At 40.2% G+C, this 13,286-nt stretch overlaps 1 protein-coding gene across 1 annotated transcript; it reads left to right on the top strand.

The window, feature by feature from the left end:
* The first annotated feature begins 442 nt into the window (after positions 1-442).
* LOC116700056 (probable ATP-dependent RNA helicase DDX5) lies at positions 443-12,749 on the top strand. The gene is made up of 13 exons (XM_032532896.1): positions 443-675; positions 4,109-4,289; positions 4,395-4,491; positions 4,607-4,740; positions 5,133-5,198; positions 6,775-6,916; positions 7,118-7,278; positions 7,550-7,722; positions 8,637-8,747; positions 9,605-9,666; positions 9,762-9,821; positions 11,274-11,495; positions 11,937-12,749. Exons 1-13 carry the CDS (start codon positions 635-637, stop codon positions 12,389-12,391), a joined length of 1,905 nt encoding a protein of 634 aa, XP_032388787.1. The 5' UTR covers positions 443-634; the 3' UTR covers positions 12,392-12,749.
* The last annotated feature ends 537 nt before the right edge of the window (positions 12,750-13,286 follow it).

The following is a 13,286-nucleotide window of genomic DNA, read 5'->3' as shown; positions in this document are numbered from 1 at the left end:
GAATATGTATCAGTATTAATCCTACAAATTTTAAAGTTCACTGAAATCTGTTCAGTAATTTTTGAGAGATTCTTCTGCAGTAACTGTTAGAGAAACAAGTGAACAATGAGACCAAAAGTAAAACTCTAAAAGAGATAACTAAAATAGCGATGAGTTAAGATTTAGCATGTTTTTGTGATGGCAAATTTTATATTATAATAAAGATAATAATTATAATAAAAAAATAAAAACAACAACAACGTAATAATGACTTCATTCGGGATTTATTACACGTTTCCCTTTTTTATTGCCCAGTTAATATTGTGTGGAATCTGTTACACTATCTAACGTGTTTTTAATTTAAACATAGATAAGGGGGTTTTACTGGTTTTCAACACGGCTTCCTCTATAACTGTGTGCGGAAACAAAATAGTACCACTCTGTGCCACTTCACTGTACGACGCGTATTGATACAATGTTATCCGCCCCGTCTTACATCACATCCGTCTCTCCAGACAGACTGTTGTCTGCTGGCATTTTCTTTTTGTTTTGCCTGTGCCAAATTTAGCTCTTGGAATAATCTTCTGTTTTGTCGACTGGGTAAAGGAATTTAAATATAAGTCCGCTTCTACCACAGTAGTCTACTAGCTACATAATGCCTGGATTTTCAGACAGGGATCGTGGCAGAGATAGAGGGTAAGTTAACTGTCAGTTCTGTGATTCCTAACGTCAACAGTCAGGCAAGATGAACTGCCTAGCATACGGTTGCTAGCGGCACTGTTGTCATGGCTGTATTCTCAAAACAAGTCACCTGTCTTGTAGTTTTTGTCGCCACTAGTTGTTTTTTTTTTAGCTATATTCGTGTCTAAAACTAAAGCGTCCCTGCACTGACGTAACGTTATCTGTAACGTGTCCCTGCCTGTCAGCGGTAACAATGTTAAAATGGCAGCGAACGACATCTCTGTGTCGGCCATGGGCTGAGCCGTTTGCACGGGTAGTTGCTATCATGTGACGCAGTGGCGTCTCTTCTTTCGGATGCACATCCGAGACAAAGATCTATGTCGCAGAGGACAAATTTATTGTTTTCCATTAAGTGTCACCTAGAATGTTTGCACCGCAGGTAAGGCTCGAGCCTCAAAATGGTCTCATGTTTAAATCAATCTCAGTTCAGTAATCTGACAGTTTAAGGTTACCGGTGAGTATTTTATGAGTAGCCTACGGCAATATTCATGTGCTGTACATTTTAAATTTTCCACTGTGAGCTGTTATGGGGTTGTCAATATTAACACTAGCTATTGTTATGGAAAAACGCCAGAGACACTCAGTGTTTGTAAAGCAGATACTATTCAGTGCCAAAGTTTTCCTCTAGGGTGTATACACTATTTCTCGAGTCCTGCACAAATGGTGATTTAAATTCTTTGACGTTTTTTTCATTTAATTTTTTTATACAAATTTAAAGCCGTTGCATTATGTGTTGACAGAAAACATAAAAAAAAAACTCAATGTGCATCAATCTATTAGTTTATTGACTTTTATGTGAGCAATTTGTGGAATGCCCCTTTTAATAAGCGTCATGTCTGGCCCATAGATTGTATATTAATGGACAGTGCATGTGTGACATCACCTATTGGTTCGTGGAGATGAGTTGTGCTATGAGTTGTTAGGCTCGTTCGAGATGAACCAGAATCTATCACCGGGAATTGCCGCCCATTGCATACCGGTTAGATTTGTGTCCGACTTGATCCCGACTTGCTCTGACGTCATTTTGATGTTACCTAGCACTCACCCGCTGTGGGCATTACATTAGGCTCGTTCGAGATGAACTGCGTCTTGCCTGTAAAGTGGACTAGAGCAGGCGGCAGCAGCGGGGGGCGGTGATAAAAAGCTGCGGTGAAGTCGGACAGTTTCCAGCCGATTCCAGCCGCCTTCAGGCTGAACAGGAAGTGACAAAAACACTGGTGCGATTCCGATTTAATAAATTATTATCAGACCCACATATCAGCTGGTACACAGTCTCTAGTTGTTTTAATTATGACAGAGTAGCTCTCAAAATTTTCTACATGCAATCAGTTGCTGATCTTAATTAACAACAGACTGTAGATTATCCGTGATCTGAATGGATTTAGTCTCTCTGACTTCTAAACGTTACTATCAGCCACACAACATGTGTTCTGTACAGAATATGAATTTAAATCAGACAAATAGCAGTTAAAATCCCATTCAAAAACAATAAAAAGCCCATATAAAACGTCATCATGTTGAGTTGAGTGTGAACCAATCAGCTGTTAAATCCGCTGAGAGGCCGGCGTTTCCCAGCATGCTCTGGGTCCCCCTGGGTCTTGCAGTTGGTGAAAGGCAACTGCGCTGCCTGCGTCTCAGAACTGCGGCCGCCTTGCTCTTGTAAGATTGTGGTTGACTATGTGTACATGACGTCAGAGCAAGTCGGGATCAAGTCGGATACAAACCTAACCGGCAGGCAATGGGCACCGATCACCAGTGATTGATTCTGCACAGACCTGGCTCATCTAGAACGAGCCTACTGACAACACTTTGACACCAAATAACTTTACATCTGACTCGTTTAAAGACTCTATTTGTCCATTGTTTATTTCTAAAGAAACACAACACTGTATAAAAGGCTCCATTACCTTGTATCTCACGTTATGGCGCCGTAGCGGACATTTTTGTAAAAATAGGAGGAACGATTGTGTCATAACCACATACCCCCATAATTTAATGTTTCATATTAGAGGAATTACCTTATAGTACAGGAAAAGTTTGCAGGCAGTTTTGACTAACATAAGCTGTTTTAGGTTTAATTACTTATGTTAACTAGCATTTAAGTTAGCAATAATTAGCCTGTGCCTATGTTGTCTCCTTACATAAACCTACGCTCTTTGTCTCTGCAAGATTCAGAATGATTGAGATTTCTCTTGGCACAGCTACCAGAAGAGTTAGAACTTTCCGACAGGTTGCTCATGTCACATCTACGTCTTTAAGCTCAGTTGGAAGCTGCGCAGTAATGCTTAGTCCTCACCATAGAAGTGCTTCTAATGACCTTCACTGGTCTCTGTCCAGATGGGGATGGGAACAATGGGATCTGTCTTTAACTGTCTATGGCAAGACCCAAGCGGACCCAGTGCATGCTGGGAAATCCTGGCCTCTCAGCTGATTTAACAGCAGATTGGTTTAAAATCGACTCAACATGATTGATTTTGAATTTGAGGGATTTTAATTGATATTTGTCTGATTAAAAGGCTTATTCTGTACAAACCACATGTTGCGTGGCTGATAGTGACGTTCAGAAGTCAGAGAGACTAAATCTGTTCAGATTACGGATCATTTACAGTATACAATCAGCAACAGATTGACAGATACAGACATGTAGAGCATTTTGAGAGCTACTCTGTCATAATTAAAACAACTGGAGACTTGTACAAGCTGATAATGGGTCAGATCAAATTTGTATTACATCAGAAGCGGACCTCAGTGTTTCTGTCACTTTCTGTTCAGCCTGAAGGCTGCTGGAAGCTGTCCGACTTGAGAGCAGATTTTTGTCACTGCCCCTGGCTGCTGCCGCCTGCTCTCGTTCACTTTACAGGTGAGGCACAGTTCATCTCCAACGAGCCTACTGAGTTTGCCGTTACGGGCGCAGCCATCCTGTTTGCGGATGTGACGATTTTAGACGAGAGGGAGTAGTGAGGGAGGAGCGGCTTACACTCTGCGTTACATTACACACTTTTACTAGAAATCACATCATAGACACACCATAAAACAACCCCCCGCTTCGACGAGTTTAAAATCAACTAGACCATAATAAAAAAAAATGAACATCATTCTGTGTTGCAAAAGACTTAAAACTAGCGATGGAGACCATAAACTTATTATGACAATGTTTGCTAAGGTAATAAATCAAGGGAGAAGTGGGTCACTTTCTCACAGACTTCTACAGAAACCAACCTCCTTTTGCAACTGCATATGTCGCCCTCTGCTAGAATTCAGATAGAATGCAGGTTTAAGGCACTTCAGCATTTGCAGCACTTTGCCAAACCGGATGTGTTGTCCATTAATATTTACAGTCTATGGTCTGGCCCTGCTTTATGTTATGTGTCCCACTCTTTTACACAAGGTATGGTGGAGGGCCCCCTCGTTTTGGTGGTGGTGGTGGAGGAAATAGGGGCGGACCTCCACCAGGAAAGTTTGGCAACCCTGGCGAGAGGCTGCGAAAGAAGCACTGGAACCTCGACGAGCTTCCAAAGTTTCAGAAGAATTTCTACCAGGAACATACAGATGCCACTCGCAGACCACCTGTAAGACCAGTCTCTAGCTGTTTGTTTTTTTTCTAAATTCATGTGGGCTTTGGAGTATGTGTATTGTCCGTGGTCACATTTAAAATGTTCTCCCATCAATTCCAGCAAGAGGTTGAACAGTACCGAAGAAGCAAAGAAGTTACAGTCAAAGGCCGGGATTGCCCCAAACCAATTATAAAATTCCATGAAGCTGCATTTCCAAGTGAGTAGGAAATAATGCTCCACCACACAATCTTAAATAGTTCTTTATCTATTAATGTGCTATTGTCAGAATGTTTGATATTCAACCCTTTAACTTGCATATCTTACTACTTCAGGCTACGTCATGGAAGTTATTGCCAAACAGAACTGGTCTGATCCAACTCCGATTCAGTCTCAGGGGTGGCCAGTTGCCCTGAGTGGCAAAGACATGGTCGGCATCGCTCAAACTGGGTCTGGGAAAACCCTTGCAGTAAGTTAAATATTTTTCAGTTATGATTTTTCGGACCCTTTCTTCCCAGCACCAATATAAGATAAATTTGTTGTCACCCCTGGGTTGTTAAAACGTAACACTTTTGCAAAATACTTAGACTTAGATTGTAGAATAAGTTTATTAAGGTGTTGCCAAAAGTGAGTGGCCCAAGATTAAACACAATGCTGTGAATATAGGACTAGCCATTTAAGATAAGATGTTGCAACCTGATACAATGTAAACACTTGTCAGCTGAGGGTATAAATATATCCTGCTATGTTGTAAAAATAAATGACAATTAGGCAGCTGGTGCGCATTGGAACACTGATACATGTGCACTATGAGTTAGGATTTTTATTTAGAGCTCAGAACCTTTACTTTTCTTTCTTTAGTACCTTCTTCCTGCAATTGTGCACATCCAACATCAGCCATTCTTGGAGCATGGAGATGGACCTATTGTAAGTACTTGAAAAAGTATTGGTCTAGTGTGTGTGATCTGGGGTCCGTTTCAGAAAGCAGGTTTAGTGAAAACTCTGAGGGGAAACTGGGTTTTCTGTTTCAGAAAGGGAGGTTAATCAAACTTGAGACAGAGGGGTAACTCCAGCCCATTTCAGAAAGAGAGGTAACTACCTCAGAGTCAGTTACTATGGTAACTGAGCCTGTGAACTAGTCTGAAGCAGGTTTTCTTCAATTAACCTCAAATTTCTCTGTCTCCTCCCTCTGACACAGCATGCTTTCATTTCCTCATTCATTCATTCTATCAGGCGCATTTTAGTGCGTTTTATTTGTATTAATAATAAACAGGGTTGGTTTATTAACTGTGTTAGGCAGATTAGAAAATGTTTGTTTTTTTCTCTAACATGGTATTTCCTTTTGTTGATGATCCAGTTGATGAAGAAGCTGTACTATTGTGCAGGGAGTTAAACATACGTTGTAAGATAATATTGAGGCCCGACTAGATGTATTTTCATTTCCAGATAACTACATATTTGAGTGGTATCGTTTTTCTTCCCAGTCTATCAGATATGTACCCTACATAACCTTATCTGTCCTCATATCCCTAACGTCACCCATCACGGACATCCCAGCAGATTCTTTGTGTTGCATTATACATTGTAATCAAAATAATATTATACATATAGGCCTATATACTTACTTATATATTTACATATAGGCCTATATACAGACCAGTCTCAGGTTGAAATAGGTACTTCTGAAAGTTAAGTTGCACAGCTTAAGGTAATGTTTATGTATGTTTAATGTGGGCTTTAGTTTGAGGTTGTTATTGCATTTCAGAAAATGTTTACTGTAAAAACAATGTAATATGGCACTTGAATGTACTAAATATGTTTTGTTTTTTTGAAAGATAAACCCTAACGTAGGCAATAAAAATGTATATTTTTCCGAAAATTAAAACCAACTATTGTATATTATTGCTCTTCAGTAAAACATTAGTATTTATTATTGATTAATCAATGGAATAATCGGTAGAATACTCGATTACTAAAATAATCGATAGCTGCAGCCCTAGTTAATTACATGGTGGTTACTAGCATTGCACCTCAATTCAATTATAGGTATGATACATTCCAGTTTTCACCAGTAATATTATAGGTTAACTGTGATTAAATATGAAATTAATAGAAAATATTAGAGCTTAAACATTGACTCGAGGAGCAATTTTCTCCCACACCAATTCTCACTATTTTGCAGCAGCAGCCGTGTTACTTTTATTTTTTTTAACAAAATATATATATTCCAATTGTACCCAAAAGTAGTTCCAGAGAGATAAGTATGCTGACTTATGTCTTATGGCTCCATTCATGCTACCTTTTTATAGTGGTGGTGGACGCGCTTAACTCTGAGTCAACCTACTTGATTGAAATCAGCTGTTCCGGAACCTAAAACTCTGAGTACATCTCAGGGTAAATTAACTCTGAGATCAGGGATAAACTCATAGTTTCCTCCTTCCAGAAACAGGCCCCTGGCCTTGTGTCTCCATTAGCAAAGAATAATATTGACATCTTTCTTTAGTGCTTGGTGCTGGCGCCAACCCGTGAGCTGGCTCAACAGGTGCAACAGGTAGCTGCTGAATACGGCCGGGCCTCCCGTCTCAAGAGCACCTGCATCTACGGTGGTGCGCCCAAAGGACCCCAAATCAGGGACCTTGAGAGGGGTAGGCTTGCTTTGTTATTCTCACTATGTACATTTTACTCAGTTCATTCAAATCTGTTCCAATAGGTGTTTATTTTATGATTTAAGGTTTGGTTGGTTTTAAGTTTAAATATATAGTATTTTTTTGGGAAGGCTTTGGGGGGAAAACAAAATGTAATTTCCCCTTGCAGGATCAATAAAAGTATGTCTTACAAATTTGTAGGTGTTGAGATTTGCATCGCTACCCCAGGCCGTCTCATTGACTTCCTGGAGTGTGGTAAAACTAATTTGCGTCGTTGCACCTATCTGGTGCTGGATGAAGCAGACCGCATGCTGGACATGGGATTTGAACCTCAGATTCGCAAGATAGTGGAACAAATTCGGGTAAGTTATGTTTTTTTTCTTTCTTTCATAGACAAACAAAGACTTAGCTGGCAAGGTGCTACAGGGAAAAGAATAAAATACATAAATACTTACCCACACAAGCTGACCAAATAACCTGTGACTTATACAAATACTTCAGAACTCGCCAAGATTACGTTACTGATACTAGATGTTATAGTAGTGCATCCTTAAATAAACAGCTTAATGTGAGGGTTAAATTTACTGTGAAGCTGCAAAATAGTGTTAAAGTCCTCCTTTTTGTCTTTACCAGCCAGACCGACAGACCCTGATGTGGAGCGCCACCTGGCCTAAGGAAGTTCGCCAGCTGGCTGAAGACTTCCTGAAGGACTACATCCAGATCAACATTGGCGCGATGCAGCTCAGTGCCAACCACAACATCCTGCAGATAGTTGATGTTTGCAACGACATGGAGAAGGAGGACAAGTGAGTAGCTGAATCATACATCTTTTATTAGCTTCAGTGAGTCAACTATTGTGATGGGGGGGGGGGATAACTTTGCATCGGTCCTTGGTCATACATGTTCCAGTTATCCTTTTCTCTCAAACTTTGTTTAAATAGGCAATGTACCAACTTTTACCAACTCCTACATTAGGCCAATGAGGTCAGACCAAGCAAGAAATTGCATCAACGCATGTTCTGGGTGCCAGTAATCAATGTCCACAATTTGTCTGCATTTCAGTGCTGTGACTCATTTATTTCCATACGGCCTGCTCATCGTAGCACGATCAATACAGTCCATTTAATTTCTGGTTTAGTTCCATTCATTTTCTTTTGCACACAAATCAAACCAAATGACACGCCAACATGACACAACACTGTGAAAAGCTGTGTGTGTTTGCCCCCTAGCCAAACATCTGTGTATCCCTGGCTATAATACTTATATGCCTTCCTAAAGGCAATGCTCCCTCCAGTGCTCAAACATAAAACTGCAGATTAGCATCATCAACGAAATATTGTTATAAACAAAGCAAAACAAATGGCTCCAACAGGCAAGTATTTAAAAAAAAAATGGGTGTCACAATTCTCCACATATTCGATTCAATTAAAGTTCACGGTTTGATTCTCGACTTTTACATTTTATTTTTTTATTAAGCAAGTTGCTATGCCATTTTTAGACTAGACTTTTATGCAATATACTATCTGACCATTGTTTGCAATGTACCACACTACATTGTCAGATTTAAAACATTTATCAACAACATAATGTAACAATAACTTAGATCTTCAATCAATTGGAAACTTAAGCAAAATAACCTGCCATCTAGTTTCTCTTTTGAAACGGCTGTCTTCTTTACAGAAGACTACACTACATTTAACTTCCTTTGTCTCTTTGTCAGGCTGATCCGTTTGCTAGAGGAGATAATGAGTGAAAAGGAGAACAAAACCATTATTTTTGTGGAGACCAAAAGGCGTTGTGATGAGCTCACCAGGAGGATGAGAAGAGATGGGTAAGGATCTCCTCCTCCCTCCCCTCAAAGAATTTATTTTCGTTATTTTAATTATTTTGTTCATCTAGAAAATTAACATTTAGGCTATGCCAAATGATAACTTTTCTTTCTTATTCCTCCTACTTAACTGCATTCTTCTTATGTTGATGTTGTATGTTGTATAGACATACAGCTGCAACACACGTAAATGAAAATTAGCTATCTGAAATAAACAGCGTAGGATATATATATAGATATATATATATATATATATATATATATATAGATATATATATATATATATATCTTTTTTTTTTTTTTAAATGTATCTCTGAGAAAGCTCCTTCACTTGTTTACTAGTAAACTGGTAAACCTTGAGACCGACGTATAACCAACTGCTATCTGTTGTGGAATTTTCCTCCCGTTACTCTGTCCTCTGTGACTGTCTACATCTAGAAACTAAGCTGCGTGGTGCAGGGAACCACTCTGACTGGCACATGAGCAGACAGTGGTTTACGGAGCGGTAGATGGGCTTTGCAAAAAACCCGGAGCGTTCTATGAAATTACCCATTTGAAAAAAAACACTTGATCAAGCAAATTTGATCGTGGGAAGTCAAAATCGTGATCGTGATTAAAATTTGATTAATTGTGCAGCCCTAGTACCAATACTATGACACAGTACAGCACAAATCTTTTTATTTTCCAGCTCCTACTGCGTGAGCTGTCTCTGTGCGTTACGTTACTTACTTACATACTTGTCTCTACGACGTGTAACGTTAGACAGACTAAGGAGGCAATTCGGTTGGTGCCTAAAAAGTATCAACTTGGTACCCAGCCCTAGTTGCAGTAGTGTTAAATGTTCAATCTATCTGTCACAGGTGGCCAGCAATGGGAATTCATGGAGACAAGAGCCAGCAGGAGAGGGACTGGGTTCTTAATGGTGAGATCTAATAATGACATTGCATGCTATATATTTCACAATCTTTCTCACAGGCTGCTCTGTAATTGAAATAAATACTGTCCCTCTCCCTTCAGAGTTCAGATATGGCAAAGCTCCAATCCTCATCGCTACAGATGTGGCCTCCCGTGGCTTGGGTCAGTATGCCAATGAGTAGCACCACTTTCTTGTCAGTGTTACACTTACTTTAAAGAAAGTGGTTTTGCTTTCTTTAACTTTTCTATGCATTTTCTGAGTTTTTCTCACCTTAAGGTGGAGTCTTTGTGGCAGGCGCTAGGCATGACAGTCCCAGGCCTCGAGAGGGAGAAGGATGACATATTGGAAGTGCTCAACTGGCTTGCCACCCAGTGGGCCTAGAGAGGTGAAAGCTCTTGTGTGCCAGTGATCTTCAAAAGGCTGTGTGGCTAAGCCTTTGTCTCTGATATGTACACGCACACCTGTTCTCTGTCCATGGATTTCACCTGACAAATGCCATCCAGCTGTTTCCAACTCAAACGTAAAAAAACAAAACAAAAAAGATATGCTTGATGTTGTGACTTTTGCCTTGCATGCTGTTGTGTTAGAGAGCGCTGTATTGCAAGTCACTTGTTTGAGATTTGGAAAAATTGTTACCTTTCGGAGCTTGTATCACATAGCATGGGTGCTTGTGAGCCTCTTATAAGCTTTCAGTCATTTTCTTTTCCCGTCAAAGTGCTGGATTTCTTGAAATGGAGAGAGCAGTTTGAAATCTTTTTATCTGTCTCTGAAAATTGATGAGACCTGGCACATGTGTTTAGGGGGTAGTGGTAACATCTAGAGGAGAAAGTGAGTGAGACAACTCAAACCAAAGTTCCTCCCTCGCCTGTGTTTTATAGTCATGTCGAGACCTGCCAACGAGAGACATTTTCTCAAGTGAACACTGGCTTCTTGGAAGATCTTGCCTTGATGAGACTGATGAAGGGGGTGGGGGAATTGTTCCGTGCTCGGTGAGGGGTCCCACAGGGTTCAACGCTTGGGCCTTTTTCATTTTTTTTAAGGGGCCCCTGTTCAAATTAGTACTTGGTCTATTTTGTCTTGGCAAGACATGCAGTGCGGCCTTTAATATCAAGCTTCTTTTGCGAGTGTACTGGGAAAAACGGACCTGCAAAAATGTACCCCTGAATGGTCCTATATTGGCACATGAAGAGGCCCCAGTGCATATCGTGGCCGAACTGCGTAGAAGCTCCTGGATGTCACTTGACAATTTGTGGGGGATTTCGCTGCATTGGGAAAGGACTAGTGAATGCATACTCCTTTATGGTAAGACTTAAATCTATTTTTTTTTTTCTCCCTTGTTAACAAAAGGGAGAGTGAATGTCCTTTGGATCTTTTTGATTATGGTAAGCAATTGGAGTGTGCATCGTTTCTCTCTTCCCACAGTAGTATTCCCATGGAGTAGATGTATACACAATCATATGTTGTTTTAACACATTTTCTCCACAGACTAGTGACCATTTTCCACCCCCCAGCCTCCACAGCTGCTAACTTTTCCCTTTGATCTGGCTGTTGTGGTGTGCAAAATCCTGTATGGCCTCCCTGTTTTGTTTTGCCACACTGCAACACTTTCACAGATGTGGAGGATGTGAAATTTGTCATCAATTATGACTACCCTAACTCCTCTGAGGATTATATCCACCGAATTGGACGCACAGCCCGAAGTCAAAAAACGGGCACAGCCTACACCTTCTTCACCCCCAACAACATGAAACAAGCCAGTGACCTGATCTCTGTGCTGCGCGAGGCCAACCAGGCCATAAACCCCAAGCTGATCCAGATGGCAGAGGACAGAGGAGGTAAAACACTTGATACTTTGTGTACTTTAATGGTTTTCAAAGAAGATGCAGTATATCTTTTAGTAGATATGACAATTTATTTTTTGGCTCGACTTTGTGAAGAAAGAAAAGTCAAACCCTCTGCTGATTTTATTTTTCTACTAATGTTACTAATTCATATTGCATGCCTCTTTATGAGAAACGTATATCGTTTGGATACAATTATATAATGTCATTGTCTCAAAGGGCCTTTTTTTAGACATGAACCTTGTTATGTTCTTAGAAGCACTGTGATGAATCTATCATTTAAATGATCTCTTATGCACATAGATATATTGTGAAGAAACTATCACAATCGCAATCAAACCTGCACTCCAACACTGCCATGTTGTTGTAGATTCAGTGTATTCATGAACCCACTCTACTTTCATTTTGTCCCTCTCCTGTCTTCATTTCATGCAGGTCGTGGAAGGGGGGGAAGAGGTGGCTACAAGGATGATCGTCGGGATAGGTATTCTGGGGGTGGGAGAAGCAACTTTGGCGGTAGTAGCTACAGGGACAGGGACAGTGATAGAGGGTTCAGCAATGGTCCAAAGAGTGCCTTTGGTGGTAATAAGGCCCAAAATGGTGGCAGCTATGGAGGTAACGGTGGTAACTCTAGTGGTAGCTATGGAAACAACAATTATAGCAACAGCAATGGACAGGGTAATTTTAGTACTCCAGGAAACCAGGCGGGTGCCTTTGGTAACCAAAGCTTCCAGGGCCCCCCTCAGTTTGGAGGCATGCAGAGGGTCACTCAGAATGGCATGAACCACCCACCATTCCCATTCAACTCTCAGCCACCACCACAGGCCCAACAGCCACCACCCCCACCACCAATGGTGCCCTACCCCATGCCACCACCCTTCCCACAATAGATATGATGTACGCACAATATATGGAACCAATGTGATTTTGGTTTAGTTTTGCAATCTTACAGTATGATTATTATTGTTGTTATAATTATCCTTTGTACTGTTTAACTTTGTTTTGCTTACAGCAGGGTTGAAATTATTCAGTAAACCCAGCGCATTAAATGGAGCCATAGACACGTCTCCAATAGTGCAATTATGATTGCCGCACTTTTCCTTGACTGTTTTTGTTACATTCCTCAGTAATTTATTTTTACTAGGTAATGCAGTGTTTTCCGTTTGTAGTATGTTTTAAAGTGATGTTATGAAGATAATATAAAAAGGGCGTGTGTGATCCCTTTTAAATAAAAATAAGAAAAAGGGACTTGTGTGTTATGTTGACTGTGTGTGAAGTTGGTTTGGAAGAATGATTAGACAAAGCACATATTGGGTATTATAAATGTGTCCCATCCTTGGATGTTACTAACCTTTTTTGAAATACCTACCCTATTCACCCTAACTAAACTTTCTAGTGCATGTTAAGTTGTCACTTTAGTTCAGGGCTGCAGTTACCATTAAGGACACAGGTCATGTCCTTTTATTAAACTGTCCATATGTGGATATTTTGGGTTGATTTATATATTTTAGGCTGATTACTCCTTAATCAACTTAATAAACATAAAAAAAGAAATATGTACAGTATATTTGTTGAAGCTGCACTTTCATATGGATTTATGGTAATTTCCTTGCATTTACTTCTCTGGAGTTTGCACCTTCAGGGTTGAAAGCACCTAATTGGAAGTCACTTTGAAGAAAAGCATCTGCTAAATGACATGTAATGAATAATATCCACCCTACTACTTAAGGCAAACAAAGATAAAGAACATTTGTTCTTTTTAATTTTTTGTCAATTCACCACCGT

This window comes from Etheostoma spectabile, chromosome 2, assembly GCF_008692095.1.
Source record: "Etheostoma spectabile isolate EspeVRDwgs_2016 chromosome 2, UIUC_Espe_1.0, whole genome shotgun sequence".
Classification (NCBI taxonomy): domain Eukaryota; kingdom Metazoa; phylum Chordata; class Actinopteri; order Perciformes; family Percidae; genus Etheostoma; species Etheostoma spectabile.
Note: the sequence above shows the minus strand (reverse complement) of the source record. Positions and strands in the feature narration are given on the sequence as shown.

What these genes read in the sequence shown, in the direction of transcription:
- LOC116700056 (XM_032532896.1), top strand. Translation starts at nt 635, where the DNA reads ATGCCTGGATTTTCAGACAGGGATCGTGGCAGAGATAGAGG. An exon ending in ATGCCACTCGCAGACCACCT is followed by an intron (nt 4,290 to 4,394) that starts GTAAGACCAGTC and finishes CATCAATTCCAG; the next exon opens with CAAGAGGTTGAACAGTACCG. An exon ending in AGCATGGAGATGGACCTATT is followed by an intron (nt 5,199 to 6,774) that starts GTAAGTACTTGA and finishes ATCTTTCTTTAG; the next exon opens with TGCTTGGTGCTGGCGCCAAC.